The sequence below is a fragment of the Lasioglossum baleicum genome, chromosome 3, assembly GCF_051020765.1.
Source record: "Lasioglossum baleicum chromosome 3, iyLasBale1, whole genome shotgun sequence".
NCBI lineage: Eukaryota > Metazoa > Arthropoda > Insecta > Hymenoptera > Halictidae > Lasioglossum > Lasioglossum baleicum.
Window position 1 is genome coordinate 13,068,574 of NC_134931.1, and position 18,337 is coordinate 13,086,910.

General features: G+C 45.7%; 1 protein-coding gene across 32 annotated transcripts in view; it reads left to right on the forward strand.

The window, feature by feature from the left end:
• Positions 1-18,337, forward strand: part of LOC143221949 (uncharacterized) — a 291,787-nt gene that overhangs the window by 196,670 nt on the left and 76,780 nt on the right. For 3 of the 32 annotated variants that reach the window (XM_076447646.1, XM_076447644.1, XM_076447645.1), the window contains exons 1-2: positions 4,900-13,469; positions 14,687-14,955. The exons of 22 other annotated variants lie outside the window; for them this stretch is intronic. In XM_076447646.1, coding sequence (XP_076303761.1) covers positions 13,162-13,469; positions 14,687-14,955 — 577 coding nt within the window. In that variant the 5' untranslated portion in view covers positions 4,900-13,161. Of the gene's footprint in view, positions 1-1,072; positions 4,865-4,896; positions 13,470-14,686; positions 14,956-18,337 lie in introns of those variants that run through there. 7 more of the 32 variants (XM_076447648.1, XM_076447658.1, XM_076447642.1 and 4 more) reach the window with 6 other exon arrangements.

Sequence of the window (18,337 nt, forward strand, 5' to 3'; positions counted from 1 at the left end):
ATCTGTTTTTGTAATACACCTCTTTTAAACATCGACTATCGCACCTTATGATTGTAAGTAACGGCCCGCGCGTCAGTAAAAAAATGTAGAGGAAGCAGGAATCGCCTCGGGAGATCATTACTCGCGGATTAATTAGCTCTGTGACTAGGCGAGGCCGACGGCATTGTGGCTGGTCGACAAACAGTGATTACACAGGGTGGTGGAGACCGTAATATTGAAAAGGGTGCTTGGAAAAAATTCATGTGCTGGTCAACATTTGTTCAAGACCGACCGAGATATGTATTCACTTTTCGACCATTCCAAAGAGTGCAGTCTCCTTTAATCCTTAAATCCTTACGTGTAAAATTTGTTTACACATTTTTTAACGTACTTCTAAAACAGCTGATAATTCAAATTGTTTGCTAGAAAATTAGAATTTCAAATGAAACGATTGTAACGCTGGATCGCAATGCACCCAAGTTCCACCATTCGAAGGTTAAGATCATGGAACGACTTGTAAAACAGCTCTTACAGCCGGAAGAAATGCAAGATTCCGGGATGTTTACCTTAGAGTACACGCTGGCGGTCTCTCGAGCCGACGAGAACGTTATTCTCGAGTTTGCTTGCATAAAAGTCGCTTATGAACGTGGGTACCAGGGAGGAAGTTTGTTCGAACAGTGCATTTGATAATACGTGTAAGTTCGGTCTATGATGTCGGAGCAGGTAACAACGTAATAAATTAATAACAGTAAAGAACGATAACCATTTGGCGTTTCATGCAAGAAACAACCCCAATATTATCGTTCCTCGGCGCGAGCTCCTACGAACTCTTTCGTGGGCATGATAAAACCACACCTTCGAGCACATCTTGTTGTTCCGAGCCTGTCCTGTGCATGCGATTTCGAACGTACATAAAATTTGTAGGATAGGAAATGTTGTGGGTGACGCGAATAGTTCACGTGGTACTAGCCAGAGTTGTGCAGACTTACAATTGAATTACATTGCAATTCAGTCATATCGTAATTTATAATAATTATATTAGGTAATTCAGATCTTCATTCAATTCGATTACAATGCAATTCGTAATTGCAATTGGAGTACAATTATAAAATACTTTGTAATTAAATTACAATGTAATTCGTAATTGCAATTGGAGTACCTACTATTATAAAATAGCGTTACGTATTATGAAGGAGGACGAGGAATAGAAACTACGCCGCATAGACAACAAGTATATGAAAGAAAAACATAAAAATATATCGCACTTCTTCAAAGTTCTGGTCTGTAATTTGGAGAGCTGTATTTTAATTATATTGTATTTCAATTACACATCTGATTAAAATACTTAATAATTGAATTAATTGAAAGGTTTGAATTATGTAATTCAGTTACAACGTAGTTGAATTACTATATGTATAATTGAAATACAATGTAATCCAATTGTGTAATTGAATTAGCACAACTTTGGTATGTATTAGCAAATGTTATTCTTGCGACAGATAAACAGAAATCAATTGACGCTATACATATAACTATGGTTTGTGACGATTATTATGAATACGCGTGTTGTTATTGGGTTGTTGCATATGAAATGCGTGAGATTCTGCACGGCAATGTTAAATAAACATAACTTCCGACTAAATAAATCTTGCTCAAAAAAGCAAAGATACTGGACAGGTAAAATGGAAAAATAATTTCATAAATTGGTGTGTGCAGATCGAAGTCGAATCTCGAGTTAATCCGTTTACTTTCCACTTGGTTCCGCGCAGGCGGGCAGAGCAAACGGAAATAGAAATTCGGAAAGTAACGCTGGCGAGCGTTTGCGAGTAAATATTTAGACGGGAGTAGATGGGTCTAATTATTTCCTAGTAAGGGTACTCGCCGACGCGACCTTCCTCCGTGCTCTCGGGACGGTGCTGGTAAATCTTGGGGCATAACTCACCCCCGGAAATTCCTTCGAGGCGAAACAAGAAAAGGAGATGGTTAAATGGCTTCAACGAGTATTTCTTGGCACGGGAACGTAGCCGTCAGCCAATGTTGAACTCGGCTCGCTCGAAGTGGACGCAGTCGACAGCCACCCCTGCTAGATACGTCTGGAATTTCAGCGCCCCGTATGTGGATTCCAGTCATGTCACTCACGAGAGTAATGCAGATGAGTTGAACAGACGAGCGTCTAACGCGATTCCGCGGCGATCCGACGCGCATCAAACGTGGAAATTCGACCCATCTCATTATCAATTGCACCCTTTTCAATTTGACCCTGCGAGAAACCCGAATATCCCATAAATTTCGTATCAAATTACGTGCATTAACCCGCTATGGTTTTAGAATGGGAGTTGAGAGAGAAATATCTTACATAAGTTAGACAAACTTTCTCCAACGCATAAACATATCCACAGTTCAATTACTGGTATTAACAATGAATGGGGCAGATGAAAATGAAAAGATAATGCATCTCTTCTGCGCAAACGCCGAATGCTTTCACCCTTATTTCCGCTTTACAGACTCGAGAACATTAAATTACAGTTTTTACAGTGTATACTAGACGTTTTGACAGAATTCTATGTTGTATTTCATCGAAAGCATTCGCTTAAATGCTCCGGTATTACCTGTCCGGACTTGTACTATCCGTAGGTTTTATTGTTCCGGCGATATTAGTTGTTCATCGAATGCACTGTAATAAAAAATATTGGGTATATCGATTTCGGAATATTAAAGGGCTAACGACTGCACAGAGGTAATGAAAACTCTCGAAATTCAGCCAAGCCGTCGAGTGCAAGGGTCCAATCGTTTCTCGATCGAAAGTGCAAATAATACCGAAGCCAAGCAGATTGAAAATTCCTTCTCTCCGACAGGAATATTTATACGTATTGTTACTTAGCTCTCCTATTGGATCCACGCCCCATTTGATTATTTCCGTGAAAGTTTTTTTCGATGAAAGGCTTCATTTTTCTGCCTGCCGGAGTGTTGTACATACACATACAGCGTACAGCACACCGACAATTTTCTATTAGTTGCTCCACTGTAGCCAGTTACATACAGAGTGTACAGGTAAACTAAGTAAACAATAACGAATAACATTTTGTCGGTTAATGCGTCGTTTTTATTAGAAAATTCAAGCTGCTTTAACTCATTTAAAGAAAATTATACCCTTCCAAAAATTTCGTTTCTCCTAATAAAAAAAAAGTGCATTCTACAGACAGAAAGTTAACTTACAATTAGCCATAGAAATAAAAATTGGTTGCAGCAGTGGTACGAACTATTGCTGTAGCTTCTCGTCAAGGTAGAAACCTCGTTGCAGAGGATAATCTCGCGGCAGCCGTCGTTACCAATCAACATACAGGATTATGGCACGGATATTCTTGATAGGGCGTGATACCCGGGTCTCGAGACACCTCCTCCACGTCCCTTAATCCGTCAGGGGCGCGGGACTCTCCGAATTCCATATCGTCTTCAAGGTTATCGATCCTGTAGAACTCGGAGCAGACGGTAGCAGGCGAAAGAGGAGCAGCCCGGGTGAGGAGGAACAGAGAGGAGGACCGGTGCGTGAAACACACCGGGCCGCCTCCTCGACTCTCCTTTTCACCGGGGCGAAAAGGTTCCCGCGACCCTTCCCCGGGCTCCGCTCGCGGGTCCGAGTCCCTCGGGCTGAGTCAAGGTCACACGCCGGCTCCCAGCGTTTCTGTAGCCTGGCGGAACAGAGAAGAAAGAGTGGGGGTGCAGAGGATCGATGGAAATTCGGGATTCCATTGAAAGAAGAGACTTCGATCGACGGATCCCCTGTCTCCGTGACTCGTTATAGTTCGTCGAACCGAAACGGGGTGGGATTCGGTGCTCCATGGATCAAGGTCAGCAGCGAGAGACCGCTACGAAAACATTCGTCGTGTGACCGCGATGCGGCGATGTGGGGGATGAAGAGCGACGGAACGGAAGGAGTGGATCGGGTGGTTGCAATGAAAGAAGGCGGGACGTAATAAATCAGAGTTACGGGGCCGATGATGACGGAGCATCCGAAGGTTTGACGAGAAGAAGATCGAAGGGGGTAGGACGGGGATGGGGGGTCAGCTGTGTGGGCGGAGGAAGAAGATCAACGACGGAATTAACCGGTGCGCTCTGAGCTGAGGTGGTGGCGAACAGAACGCCGCGCTTGCCGGAGAACAGAAGAGGAAGAGGAGTGCCCGAAGGTGGAGGGTTGACCATTTCGGGAGTGTCGGTGGTGGTGGTGCACGGCTGATCGATGCAACAGCAGCGCCACTATGTGGAGAGGGTAGGAGACGTCGGTGGTTCCGCTGGAAGCAAACGTTGACGGGGGGCAGGCGCAACGCTCGCCAACAGAGCCGCCGGCAGAGCTTTGCTCCCCCCTTCTACTCTTCTGGCTTCTCCGCATCCCTCCGGTTCCCTCTTGCACCCTCTGGTTTCCTCTGGTTTCCTCTGGTTCCCTCTGATTCCCTCCGGTTCCCTCCCTCGAGCCGCTACAAGCGTACTAACCGAGCGGCGCGCGTTCGCCCTCGACGTTCCACTCGCTGCACCCCCTCTCACGACTATCCGTCTCGATCTCTCTCGGTCTCGGGCTCTCTGTTTCTCCACCTCCGCAAATTTTCAGAATAGGGGTTGCAGCGACGCGATGCGCGTCGTCGCTCTTTCTCTCTTTCCTCCTACCCCTGTTCCTGAACGGTCGTCCGCCTCGCTTACTCCCACGCGCTGTCACCCTCTCTTGCTCCCTCCCTCGCGGGCTCAGTTCTCGCCTGAAGACCGTGCGGTGTACAGGTGATCCGGCTTGTGCGTGCTCACCCTCTCTATGCTCGAGTTTGTCCGCCCGCTGGCCAGGATGACGTGCCGCGTTGCCACGAGGACGCGCACTCTCTCCTGCCGCGTTGTCAATCAGGTGCGCCACCCCTGGCTCCTTTTCACGCCCTGTATTCCGACGTGCATCCTTCCGGAGGACACGCGTGGCCTCGCAGTCCGCCACTTATTCTCTCGAGCGACCGCGCACCGACCGACGTCTCTCTCTCTCGCGCGAGTTCACTGTCTCAACACGACTCCTCCGAATTACATCACTGCAAATTGGTGTTACTCTTCCCTAATATTTTTTGCTTTTTACCAGAGGTTCCCGTGTAGTGTTCTCGATGCTTCGAGGTTCCTCAGTACGAATCCACTTGGTTTAACTTGAAAAGGGTTCTCTGGAAGCATCGTATGGTACACGCGATAGTCCCGGAGACGTTTCCCCACGTCACGTGCGTATGGTGTTTGTGTAATTCGACGGTGTTCAACTTTGTGAAAGTATTTCTCCTACGATAGGGATATGTGGTGCTCGGAAGGATCGTTTCCGTTTCACTTGGCCAAGGAGCTGTCACAGTCCTGAGAGAAATGTAGGCTATCTTCCAAAGACGATTTCCACCGAAAAGCTTACCGGGGCGAATTCCCTGCGCCCATTAATCGTGATTTTCCCTTCACGTGGTTCGGCAATCTAACTTTATTGCCTGTCATGTGTCCGAGGATATCTTCCACGACCAGGAACGATATATACCTAGTCACCAAGGTAATCGATGTCTCTTTGCTATGCTACTCCCACAGAAGCTGTGCTCTAAATATAAATATCTCGGAATAAATGAACCGTTTCTTCGATCAGCAGACAGTCGCGTCTTAAATTACACGCTTTCGGATCACGTGGTGGCTGGTAGTCTGTCGGGATCCATCTAGAGAGTTCGATAGTAGCTTCCTTCGGTGAATGTCGTCGACAGCGTGTTGACCGACGATTAACGGCGCGGCATCGTTCCCCGGTCTGTTGTCAGTCTCCTTTAATATCGGAAGAGAGACCGACGATTAACGTAATTAATGGTCGAGCGAATTACACATTCACCCGCCTCAAGACAGGATGATTTACCCTCTTCGCGTATAACGTAGCGGCCGCGTGAGCACCGGCATTAAGCGCGGGGCAAGGAGCGACGATTCTCACGGTGCTCGCCAAATAATAGGGGGCAGTAAATTAGCTCGGGCTTGTGGGATCTGCGGCGGGATCCTCGGTCTATGAGCGTTTCACTTTTTCACCCTGCCGACCCTCCACGTGCCCCTAAATTGGTTTAACCGCGATCCGCTGCTGTCCATGTATTTTCCGCCGATTGTCACTGGATAACGTTTCTTCGATCGATCGGATCGCCGCGCCGCTTCTCTCCAGCTGGATAATGATTTCGCTGTTACGTTAATGGCAATCGACACGCTCGCCAATTGCTAACGCGCCCTTTGCCCACGGTGCAATTCCCGAGATCTAGAGATCGATCCGCATCTCCGATACCAGATTCTGCTATCGTGACTGCTTTATCGCAACCAACACGCTGTCACTCTTCTTAATTAAACAGGGCCTCGTGTTCAATTGTGCATGGAGTTTAAACTGTCAATGATTTCGATACCAAAAGCTAGCCGAACAGTTTAGTTTCATTGTTTTTTTCTTGTTGTACCGTTTTTACGCGTTTGTAATATTCCACAGATCTCGACGATTTTTGCGTTTTTTCGAGAGGTATTTCCAGTGATTGCAAATTTAATGCCGAGTGTGGGAAAACGAGCATTGTTCTGCTTTATGAATGCACGATGAATATAGAATCCGTGGGATCTCATGAATACTCATTGAACGACGGCGAACGTGTTAATTATCGGCGACAGCATGGTCGACATCGATTCGATCCAAACAGATTAAAAGACTGTCACCATCGATGCTCGATTCTCAATCGCTCCAATTGAGCAAACAATAGCCCCCGATGTCGTTTCAGTAGACCGATTGGTAGCTCGAAGCCTTTCACAAGCTGGAAAAAATAAAGCGTCTTACACGATAATCGATGAATTACACGGCTCGCGTGTGCTCCGCGAACAGGAATGCGGCTATCCGCGTCAGACGTCAGAAGAATCGTGGCATTGTGCTCTATTTCTATGGCTGACGGAAGCTCGCGAGCTGGCATTGGTTGGATCGTCGTCGATGAACCTCTGTATAGACCAACGCGTGCATTAGTAACAGTCGATCAAGCTGCTCTGCGCTGTTCCATTTAGTGGTTCCTTGGATCTCTGATTTGCATCGAACCCTTCGAGCTACTCGTTTGATCTTTCCAGACCCCCAATGTTCGAGTTCAACGCTTCTTCCAATCTAACCGGTAATCTACGTGCTTCCGTAATGACCAGGGACACGCACGGAGTAGAACCGTTCTTGGCTAACCGAAAACTTAACCCAACCTGACAATTTCATTCAACGATTCCACGAGTCAACATTCACAAGATTTATACATTTGTGAGTTTCGTTCACTTGTGATTGTCCTAACCCCTTACTTATCCCAGATATCTTTCATCGTCATTTCCGAATCTCATTCACAAATCTTAACCATTTCAGGAATTGAAATTTTATTCGTCTACTTCTTTAACAGAGACACGGTCTAGGTCAAACCATTTCACTGATTCATACTGCGGATCTCCCTCAGCCCTGTCGAGGATTGTTCTTTTGAACGTCTCACACATTAATCTTCTTCTTACCTAACCCAACGCTAGCCACTTCCCGGGTAGATTTTGCAAACCTTCTTCATCACTGTCGGGCCTGTCGTCCCTGGGTCTCATTCATAAATCTTCTGGCTAGAGTCTGTTACTATCGGAGCCCTTCTACTCAGAGACCGCATTGATCTCATTTAGCGGTGAAATGATACTGTGGGCTTCATTGGCGCGAACATCGTCGAATCCTTGACCCGAAACCGCTCTTCCAACACTTCACGTCCTACGGAACACTTCAGCCGGTTCACATCCGGACCCATCCTCTCTCGGGAGAGAGAGAGAAAGAGGAAGACTGAGCCGAAGGCAATTTCCTCGTCAGCTCGTCCGAATCGTTGACATTTGCGGTTGAATTGTCTCGGATAACCTTTCCAACAGTCGCAGAGCGGTTGGCAACGGTACTAGTGTCATCGACGTCAGCTACACGCTGCAATCCGGCGGAATCGGGGATTTCCATTAGGTCGCGAAGGTTACTGGTCCGAGAATGGGCCAGCGGATCCGTAGCTGGGCAGGAACGTGCCAAACCTGTCCGGTCAGGGATCTGTTATCCCTGTTCGAGCAAGCCCGCATCGGGACACGCGATAATCCGATGCTCGTTTCACGCGCCGACGATCCTGTAGGCAAAGCCAAATCGGGTCGACGCGACTTTTTTACGGGCCTGAAACGGGGAACACGCTGCTCACGGAATGTCAGAGGATGAGGGATTCGTTTGAGCAGCCAACGATCACATTCCCGTGTGTAATCGCGTATGTATATTCCGTTGCAGATCCGTCGCGCGAAATCAGACCGCGCGCCACGAAATTTCCGTGCATCGACGAGAACCGTTCCCGCACGAAAGAGTGTCGGTTAGGTTCCTCGAATGGCTAACGTCGGAACGGACTCGTAGCATTCCGTGAGACGGAAGAGATTGGACCACCAATTGTCTCGGGAATTTCCAGGCAAGTGGCAACCCGACGCAGAAGACCACCGGTTCCCATTGCGCGATTATCGATCTGCTGATAACGTCTCGATTGCCAGCGCTAGAAACAGCTGCGCGCCTAATGTTCCCTTGTCCCCGCTGTACTCTCGATTAGCTCGCGAAATAACTCTGTTGCGGAATGATGCGAGCTTTCTTCAATTAAGGCGGGATTCTCGCGTGAAACAAGAAAATCGACCAATATTTTAACTCATTTTATCGATGTGAAGATACAGCAAAAAATTAGAAAAGAAATTTGTATTCATCTTCTCAGCGCTATTACATCCAATTGCGTAGCACTGCGTGTTACAATAAAAACATTACCAATCAGTTTAGTTATCCCTCATAGGAAACGTACATGGAAATACTTTCCATCTAACCCAATAGAATATAAATATTTGATGAGACACTACCATTCTGAGAAAAACGACTTTCGAAGTTCATCGAGTGCGCGTGCACTCGCCGCGTCTCACTCCAATGGGATTCACTGTAGACCGTGTTCTCTCCTGGTCGCAAACTTCCCTTAATGTCTATACACATTTAGCGACGAGGACGCGAATTAAGACCGAATTTTATTTTTCAGAATTTTCTTTATTCGAATACTGCTGGAAATTATGTGTACGTTGTTGCATACATGACTGCGACGTTTTCATCATATCTGTACGACGAGTTCTAGTGCGGAGTGTTTTTATTTTAATCTTCCAATATAATCGTTGTGTAATGTACATACCAATGTTATTTTATAAATCAGTGATCGCAGTGTCAGTAGTGGTCGATGCTCTATGAGATAATCGTTCTACCACCAAAGAGAATAACAGAGAAAAATACAATTCCAATATTTTTCAGAAAACACTCAAAGAGGTAGAAATAGTCTACAGTGAAATCGGCGGAATTGGGACATGATTAAGTGCGTGTGCACCCGATGACCTTTCAAATTGCTTTCTCTCGAAAACGAAACCGAGCATAGAAAACTTTCATTCCATTGGATTGAATCGACGAAGCTTTTGTGTTTTTGTTCCGTAAAGTTATGCTTTCCGTTATGTAATTTTTCAGTAACTACTGTTTCGGCTTTGTAACTTCATTTCGATAAAATTCCGAAATTTCATCCGTATATTCTTCACTCAGTTTCTCATGCGGAATCACCAGTCAGCTCGTTGTACCGCCGGTTGCTAATAGACACGGTACATAAACCTTTTTAAGTTTTTAAAGCACTCCTAAACCTTTCGTTTTATAGACGCATTACGTTCGGCTGTTTTGATGAAATCGTATCCGAAGATTTAGTGTTGCGTGTTTGAATGCGTTGGACCATCGGTGTCCGGCCTTTTAGCTTGTATCGCATTGAATCGAAGAGAAATTATCTTTATCGGTTTGAGTAACAAAAACTTTCTTTACTTTTTTTTCAAGGAAATAAGTAGGTAAACGTAAAACTAGTGGAACAGTTGACGTTCTTTTAGCGAAACTAATGGATCAAGATGGGGTTTAATGCCACTCCAGCTGCGAGTTGTACGCATCTGTCTTAGAGTGTATTCGCGATTGGACTGGCTCAGGGGCGAAAATAAAGTGTCTGCAGTTGCTTTGTTCTTACGGCGAAGGGCACGCGAATTTACTTGGCTGTGTTATTGCATTTCCCGCGCCTGTATCGCGTCCGGACGAATTTCCCGTTGCATTTGGACCGCGCGAATGAAACTAAATGTAACTAATTAGTGTCGTAACTGTTGGAACTGTCCGTTTTCCAGCGCCGAGGGCTTTAAAGCCGTCCGTCAGTTGTTCCATCGCCAAACAATCGACAACATCAATCCATCACCGAGCTCTCTTCGTTTTCCACATATTTACCTTATCATCGGTATTCAACCAGTACGGTGAATACACTGGCCCGTTTTTGTGTGTTCGGTCTTCCGCCGAGATGAAATTCAAATACGGTTTCCTTAAAGGATTGCTAACACAGCGAAGCCTCCGGATACGGAATACGTATTTACTCCCTCGCGGATACAGTTTCATCCGGGCCCTTGTGCTCCAGGGCCACATTATCATTAGTAATTCTCGAGTGGGGGTATGGATTGCAGTCCGACAATATAATTCCGTTGTTTAAAATTGCAATACGTTGCGGGCGATGCCGAGAAAATCTGTTAACGGAGTGTTCTTCTTTTCTGTCTTCGCGAAGACCGCATTAAAGATTCTTTTCAATGGCGCAGTTCAGTGAACATGCACGCCGTATCCATTAGTCTTTGAAAAACTTCTTGCCAGAGAATACCTTATTATACACAGGAAACTTCTTTTAATCCAATTCAGCGTTGTAGTAACTCCGCTTAGTTCACTTCCCATTTCCGAAGACTTCACCGACTTCGAGACTTGTTACGTCGAGGGTGTAATCATTGAAACTTCGATGCGCGAAATATCTATAAGAACACACTAAAAAGAAATATTTATTTATATACAACGTTTTCTGGTATTATTATGTTTTAAAGAACTTTTACTTAATTCGTAGTTCTCCGCTGAACCTTCACTCAGGAGACCAAGCATCTTTAACTTTGAGAAATGTGTGATGAAACTTTAAATTCTTGGGGGAGGAACTCAAGTTGCGGAGTTCATTCGTTTAAAATTTATACGAGGGTAAAGTTGCTCGATTTCGAGTACGTTTGACAGGTTAGGACGCTGCCATATTCGTTTCGTCGCACTGGAATTTGAAGTTTTATCATTTTTTCGTCGAATTTTGTATCCCCCGAGTGAAAGTTTGACCTGGTTTTTTAAATAGAAATTACTTCCACCGTATAAGGCCATTCACGAAAATTTTTCCGCTATTCGATGGCTGGGTATGAAAGTCAAGGACATCGAAAAAGAAACGTCTATGTACCGTGATGCGGTACAAAAATTCGGAATAAAACCACAGTGAAAGCTGTTCGATGCAGGGTTCCATTTTCTCGGAAAGGTTCGATAGGCGGGATTTTCAATTCGCCAGGCGTATTCTGGCCCGTGGAGGAGGGTTCATTCAGCGTGGCTCGTGTGTCGACTGGGCAAAGACGCATCGCGAGGCTATTTTGGCGTCGAATTAATAGCCATCGGTGAAATTACTCCGGCGTAATGCAAACGAGACACCATGCGATGGACTTCCGTGCACGGGCGTCCGAGGCTCTCACGACAGTCCACGTTGGCCGTGCTGTCGTGGTCGAGGGCGGCCAGTAAATTTTCAAACGGCTGGCAGCCGGCCAGACGTTTTTACTACGGCCCACGAAACGTTTCCTGGTCTCCCCCAGTAACTAACGCCGCCTATCGTGCTTGTGTTGCGCGAGTAGCTTCCCCGGCACGTTCGCCGTGCTTTATGGAAACGGGCCGAACCCGCTCTTCCCGATCGGTTGCCGCTTATCCGAGGCTCGCGCGAACGTGTTTATGCCGAGGCTCGTGCTCTGCAAAATTTGTAACCCATCCCGGAGGAAGTAAATCAGACCGTTCTTCCACTCTGTAAACTTTTTGTCCGGTTATCTTGGCACTCGCACGCGCTTTCCCCCCTAACCATTGTCCATCTTGACCTTTTCTGCCACCGGTGCACAGTGGGCCGTTTCTGCAGAATAGCTGGAATTCATTTCAAAATTTTCATGTCGTGAAATCAGTTAAAACTAGGTGTCTTTTCGTAAGCTAATACTTGATTGAGACGGACTGATCTCATTCGTGAAATAAGTATAACTATAACTTTTTTTTCCAACTGTTTCCAATTGATAAACAACAATTAACAGAGGCATGAATTCTGGCTCACTGTGTTAGGAGTCAACGCCAAAGCTTCGATCCCTTTCATCACCTATTCTTGCACGTTTGGCGTGCTTTATGGAATCGGGCCGAACCCGCTTTTGCCAATCGGTTGCCGCTTATTCTAGGCTCGTGCTCCGGAAAATTGGTAACCGATCCCGGACGAAGAAAATCGGACTTTGCTAAACCTTTTGTTCAGTCGTCTTGGCACTCGCGCACGCTTTCCCCTAGCCATTGTCCATCTTGACCCTTTCTGCCCTTTCGGCGTGTCAACACCGATGCTTCGATCCTTTTCCGCCACGTTCAGTGTGCTTTATGGAAACGGGCCGCATCCGCTCTTGCCGATCGGTCGCCTCTTGTCCAAGGCTCGTGGTCGGGAAAATTTGTAACCGATCCCGGAGGAAGTAAATCAGACCTCGCTTCCCCCAAGTAAACGTCTCGTCTAGTTATCCTGGCACTCGCACGTGCTGCCCCTAACCATTGTCCAGCTTGACCCTTTCTGGCACCGGCGAGTCAACATCGCAGGCTTCGATCCGTTTCGCCGCCTATTCTTCAAGAGGTATTCTTAAGTTCTACTGGTCGGCGAAGTTCGAGCGGTTCGCTTTTAGAATCGGGGTCAGGGAGCGTAGCGTCCTCCGGCAGGGAGTTAAAAAGAGGAGTATTCGGGATCGTGTACGGTCGCTCGAGGATCCCTCGGACAGAATCGAATCCGTTCGATTAAAGTCGAATACCCTAGGTGTAGACCAGCGATGATGTAGTTCGGTGTGCGGCTTTCGGTGTCGGTGGAGCCGCGTGTCATGGGTTCCTGAAGATCGGATCGTGATGACGGGTACTTAGAGTGATCAGTGATTACCAGGAATAGGACGTAACTCCGTGAACAGTTACCGAGGGAGGATACAAGTGGAGGACGACGTAGAAGAAACAAAAGGCTAGTGGTCCGCAAGGGCCACGGCCATGGGGGAGGCAGCATGTTCTCTGAGCTGTGCAGGGAGACTCTGCGGAAGGCAGCCGTGTGCTACAGTTCTGGTCGTGCAGGAAGTCCATCACCTTCACCACCAACGTCTCCGCCGCCATCTCCCGCCAAAGAAGCAAAGACTACTGCCAACATTGACTTGGCAAATGTCCGTGACGCCTGCCGCGATGCCAGAGATTCAGGGACCACCGGTAGACGATCACCCCAGCAAACATCCTCAGGGTCGTCGACGGAGTACAGGGACTATACCGGAAGGAGATCGCCCACCGCCTCTGGCGACTCCAGGGAGTACGTTCACGATCGGTGCGAAACGATCCCCCTCGGCGTACGAAGACTTCCTGTTGCATTCGGCTTCGATCATTTGAGCCCGCTCGCGTCCTCACCGGAAGTCACGCGGCCGGCCGCTGCTTGATCACTTTCGATTTTTCTTCGGGTTTTTCGGACGTTCCGCGAGACTTTTGTTCGTCTGTTTTTACTCTCGAATTTTATTTTATATATTTGTGAACGCTCTTCGGCAAGACCGACCTCGATTCTCTCTAATAACAGAACTATTTTAGCAGTTTGGTATTTTTGATCGGTAACGAAAAATAAAATGCAATTTTCGTGTGATCCTCGCACAAATACACCAAGAATTCAACGCTTGTCATATGTCGATCGAAAAAAGAATACACGCTAAATGTCGTTAGTGATGAATTACCAACCGACCAAACCAAATCAATATATAAAATTTATCAACAAAACCATTCTTAAAGTCCTGATACCAAACTTGACATAGTCTTATCATTTCCGAGCGCGTTTTATCAAATCTGTCTCGTATCAATCTGAGATTAATCGAGAGTCGACATTGGACAAAGTCAACAGTTGACGTTTCAAGACCATTCTTAATAGTCCGATTCTCTTTCCTCGAAAGTTGGAACAGCTCAAACATCCGTCGAACACGTACAGTCACTCTCATAAAGCAATTAAACAATTTCGCTGAAATTTCCAGCATGTATATGTATAACTGATATGAATCTACAAGAGACATTTTTTAAAATTTTCGTTACAATCCAAGATAAAAAAGTCTCACAGCTTTTACTATATTCATTCGTAATTCAAACTAAACCGAATTTTTCCAAAATTTTCATTATATATACTAAATCATTAAATTAAATTAATTGAAATAAATTAAAATACTAAACCAATCCATCCAGTTTGGCAGAAATTTGAAATCGTTTGGTCCATCGAATGAAAAGGTTATTCCGCTTTAAAGAGTGCGCGGTTAAATTATGAGATTTTGACTGTACGTCGCTAACAATGAATCGTTTTCCGTGAATGGCATACCGGACGCGAGATTGCGCGATAAGAAGTCATCGTTTACGGCAATTCGATCGTTCGTGGCAAGATCGGCGAGCGATCTCCTTCTAATTTAAGTTTCCGTTCGATCGAGCCCGTTAACGATCGAATCGTCTGTTTAACGCCGCCTAAAACGAGACGAGACGAGCCGAGCCGTAAACGTATTCCCGTCACGGAATCCTCAGGAAACGTTCAGCAATGCCCACCGACTTTAGTAAAAGATTGGGCAGCCCCGAGGCGAGGGATGGCAAGCGAAGCTCTTATTCGGGGGACACCAGGGACGCAAGGTCCGTATCCCCTGAAAAGGGACGCCTTCACGAAGACAATCGGGGATCGGGGACAACCGGAGGATTCGAGTACGGCAGGTCAGACTCGAGATACGGCAGACAGTCTCCTGGATCGCCAGGATCGTCGCCCGAACCAGAAGACACCTCCTCAACTTCTGGCGACGAAGGTACTTCCCCGCTCGGATCCTTTACACCATTCATGTGGGAGTTTCATGCATGCTAGATAAGCTACCCTTCCTTCTGCAACGTGCTTCGCGAGAACTTGTTCACTCGATTATATCAAGCAATCAGTAAAATCAATCCACCGGAATAATTTTTGAAAATTTTCACTTTTTCTCAATGCTCCGTGTTAGTTATTCAGTCCAGTGAACATATAAAAATTCCGCTCAGATCTCACTTAAGGAAATTACGTTGATCCCAAAATCTCCCGTGCAACTTTATGTACTATACGAGAAGACTATATCACATAATGCGCACCTTCTTTCCAGCAACTTCCGTAATAACAATCTTCTCTGGACTTCTAATTGAAAGAAACCTACAGTATGTCGAATATTTGATCGAACGCGTTACTAGGGAACTGGTTCGGTGTTCCACTGAATAATTCATTGTTCTGTTTTCACATCCCCCGGTAATTAATAGGTTTCGGTGGCCAGCTAAGGGAGTAATTTCATCTGAGCAATTACGCTAAATCATTTTCATAATATTGTGCGCTGGAACTGCGCGCGGTACCAACCAATAATTAGGCGATTGTATCACGATAAGTGAGACGGGCGGCTGTTCGAGCTAAATGTTACGCGGAAATGAGGCACTACTGCGACGACGTCTCAGCAAAATTCCACTCATTTCGGTTAGTTAATTACGTCACGAAATTAGCAAGTATAATCGATTTAGAAATAAATGTAGTATAGCGATCAGAGTTGCAAAGTGGCCCAAGTGGCTTCGATAACACAATTTCTCCCTGCAAACAAAATTACTTTTCCCAGACAACCGGAGGAAGTGGTTGCGACCTTTAACTGCATCCCGAAAACGCAAGGGGGTTTTGGGAACCAATTCGTTACCGTTCGTGTTTGCCTTCAACCTCGCAATTAATGAGGAAAATTGAATTCGACCGGCAACGGCAGTTGATAATAGTTCGATGGGGTTAAATAATGGTAAGCGAGGCTGAAGTTATCAGGCCGCGCGGATTTTTGCTAATTCTCTGCCCGCAGGGAACGTTCCATTTTCGGCAAATAATAGTTAGATAGCAATTGCGGTTAGGCGGGCTCGCTGGCAAAAACTTGGCAGAGTCTGCGACCAGACTGTTTGCTTTCCGCGCGTACTCGAGTACTCGTGCTCTCGAAAAACCGGAACGGTAACTCGCCGGGAACACGTAGTCCCGGAGTTTGCCTACGTTCCCGTAGTTTTCTTTGGCTCCGAAGTAGTGTGGCACGGTCAAACACAGCCGGGCTTTTATTCCATTAACGCAATTTTCGGCGGACCAGACCTGCGAAACCAACTCCAGAAATTGACTCCCGGTCTTACTGTTTTCGGACGCCGGAAACATCCTCGAACGCGCGCCTTGCTTTTGCGTGGCAGCATTAGAACCGTGTTTCCCGAAATATGACATCGGTGCTCCGCACAAAGTGAATACGTGTGCAAAATTCAGTGTGAAAGCTAATGCAAGCTGTGCGACGGTGTTAGTCCTTCGGGCCCTGGTGGGTCATATTTGGTATCAGAAATGTTCCCGATCCTCTTTGGGACAATATCTGTTGCACCCGTGCGTTAGCTCGCACTGCCTTCGTTTGTTTGGCTATATACTACCGCCTCCGATCGGTAACTGTGGCGATAAATAACGTAGCAACACGAAAGTCCATTTTACTGCACAGAGATAGCAGTTTTATCGTTTGCACAGAAAATTGAACAAAGCATCTATCGTGCTTAAACAGTTCTTTAAGATATTATGTTTCCGTTCATGTTTTTCTGGTGTTATAACTACATTTTAATTTAAGCAAATACTTTTGCGGACGTATTTTTAAAGAATTGCGCTGTAAAAAAGTAAGAAGAAAATTGATCCAGAAGATCCCCGTAATTTCTGTTGTCCTCCGAGGTACAATGATTTCTTGTTCATCCCTATAAGTGAATCCACTCGGCGAATTGTCTGGTGAAGCAATCGCATCGGGAAGCAGGCGAGCAGAGCGTTAAGTGAACGGGCTAGATCATGGGCAGTTAACTTTTTATCAACTTTGCGGCGCCCTTTGGTGTGTCTTCGGCGGATTCGTTTGCGAAAGAACAGCGCGATTTACCGCCACACCGAACGATCCCCGAAGTTCCTTCTCCCGGCGCCTTCTTTGTTCGACTTCCAACGACTTTTCTCCGTTTTATCGAGCTTTCCACGGGAACCGTTCGAGCGGCTGCCCTTTCTCTATCTCTCTTTCCCTGGTTCTTTCTCTCGCTCCCTCGGGAATTCGCTCCATTCCCAGAAACGAATGCGAAAAATTTCGTTCGACAAAAGGACCGAGTAGACCGGCCGTCGGCTCAAAGCTTCCAGAGTCGCAAGTGAATCCATTATCGGCCTCCTTCAGCATCCACTGTTTGTGCCCATACACCACTATACTTGACCGACTCGCAGACAATTAGTACCCTAAATAACATCCACAATCTTCACTGTCACAGAAACGTTTCGCCTTTTTCGCCCCGAAAGCACTTTAAAGTAACACTTTTGCTAAAATGCCACTGCAAGCCGAGTATACCTTCGCTCCTATCGAATTTAATTCAATTTATGTAGCGTTCGAGTTTCAAAGTGCCACAAATAAGTTCTTGGCCCCGCGCGCGGTATACCCCTGCAGTTGTGGGGGTATTTGTTTTTCTTAGTTCTTACAGTGCCCGTTTTCTTAGCCAAGGATTTACTCTAAATAAATTTATACGCGTACTATAAGCTGCTGCGTTAACTTCTTGAGAAAATGACGTAAGATTTACAAGGCTTAAATAATAAATATGACGTTTCAGTGTCATATTTTACATGAATTTATACAAGTGCAATGAGCTGTATTTTAAACAAATTTAGATAATGAATGTGCAGTTTCAATTATATCTGACTCATTATTTAATTTTACACTACATGTGTTTATATCCCAATGGTAGTAAAAATGTCTGTACCTGACGCATATTCTGTTTGAACAGTTTCGATGCGCATGCAATAAAGATGGTAATAAAAATGTAGCATTAAAAAATCCAATATCTCTGCAACCCTTTAACCTTTAGCGATTGACATTCTGCTTATCAGAGATATTTTATCGCTAATAATATCTATGGGAAAATGGAGTTTTATCGTGTCATTGCTAAGTCTACATTTGCTCAAATGGGTAAACATCGATATAAGGGGAAGATAGCACAGGCGAACCTCAACTATTTGAACTAGTAGAAGAAGAATAAAAATTTTCAAATAATAGTATAGTCACTTTTTGATATCAAACGATATGCATTTACCTAAAGATAAGAAGAATAATGAGTTCACGATTATTTCAATATTTACGAAGTCGATATTCTTTCATAGTAAAGAATCATTCGGTA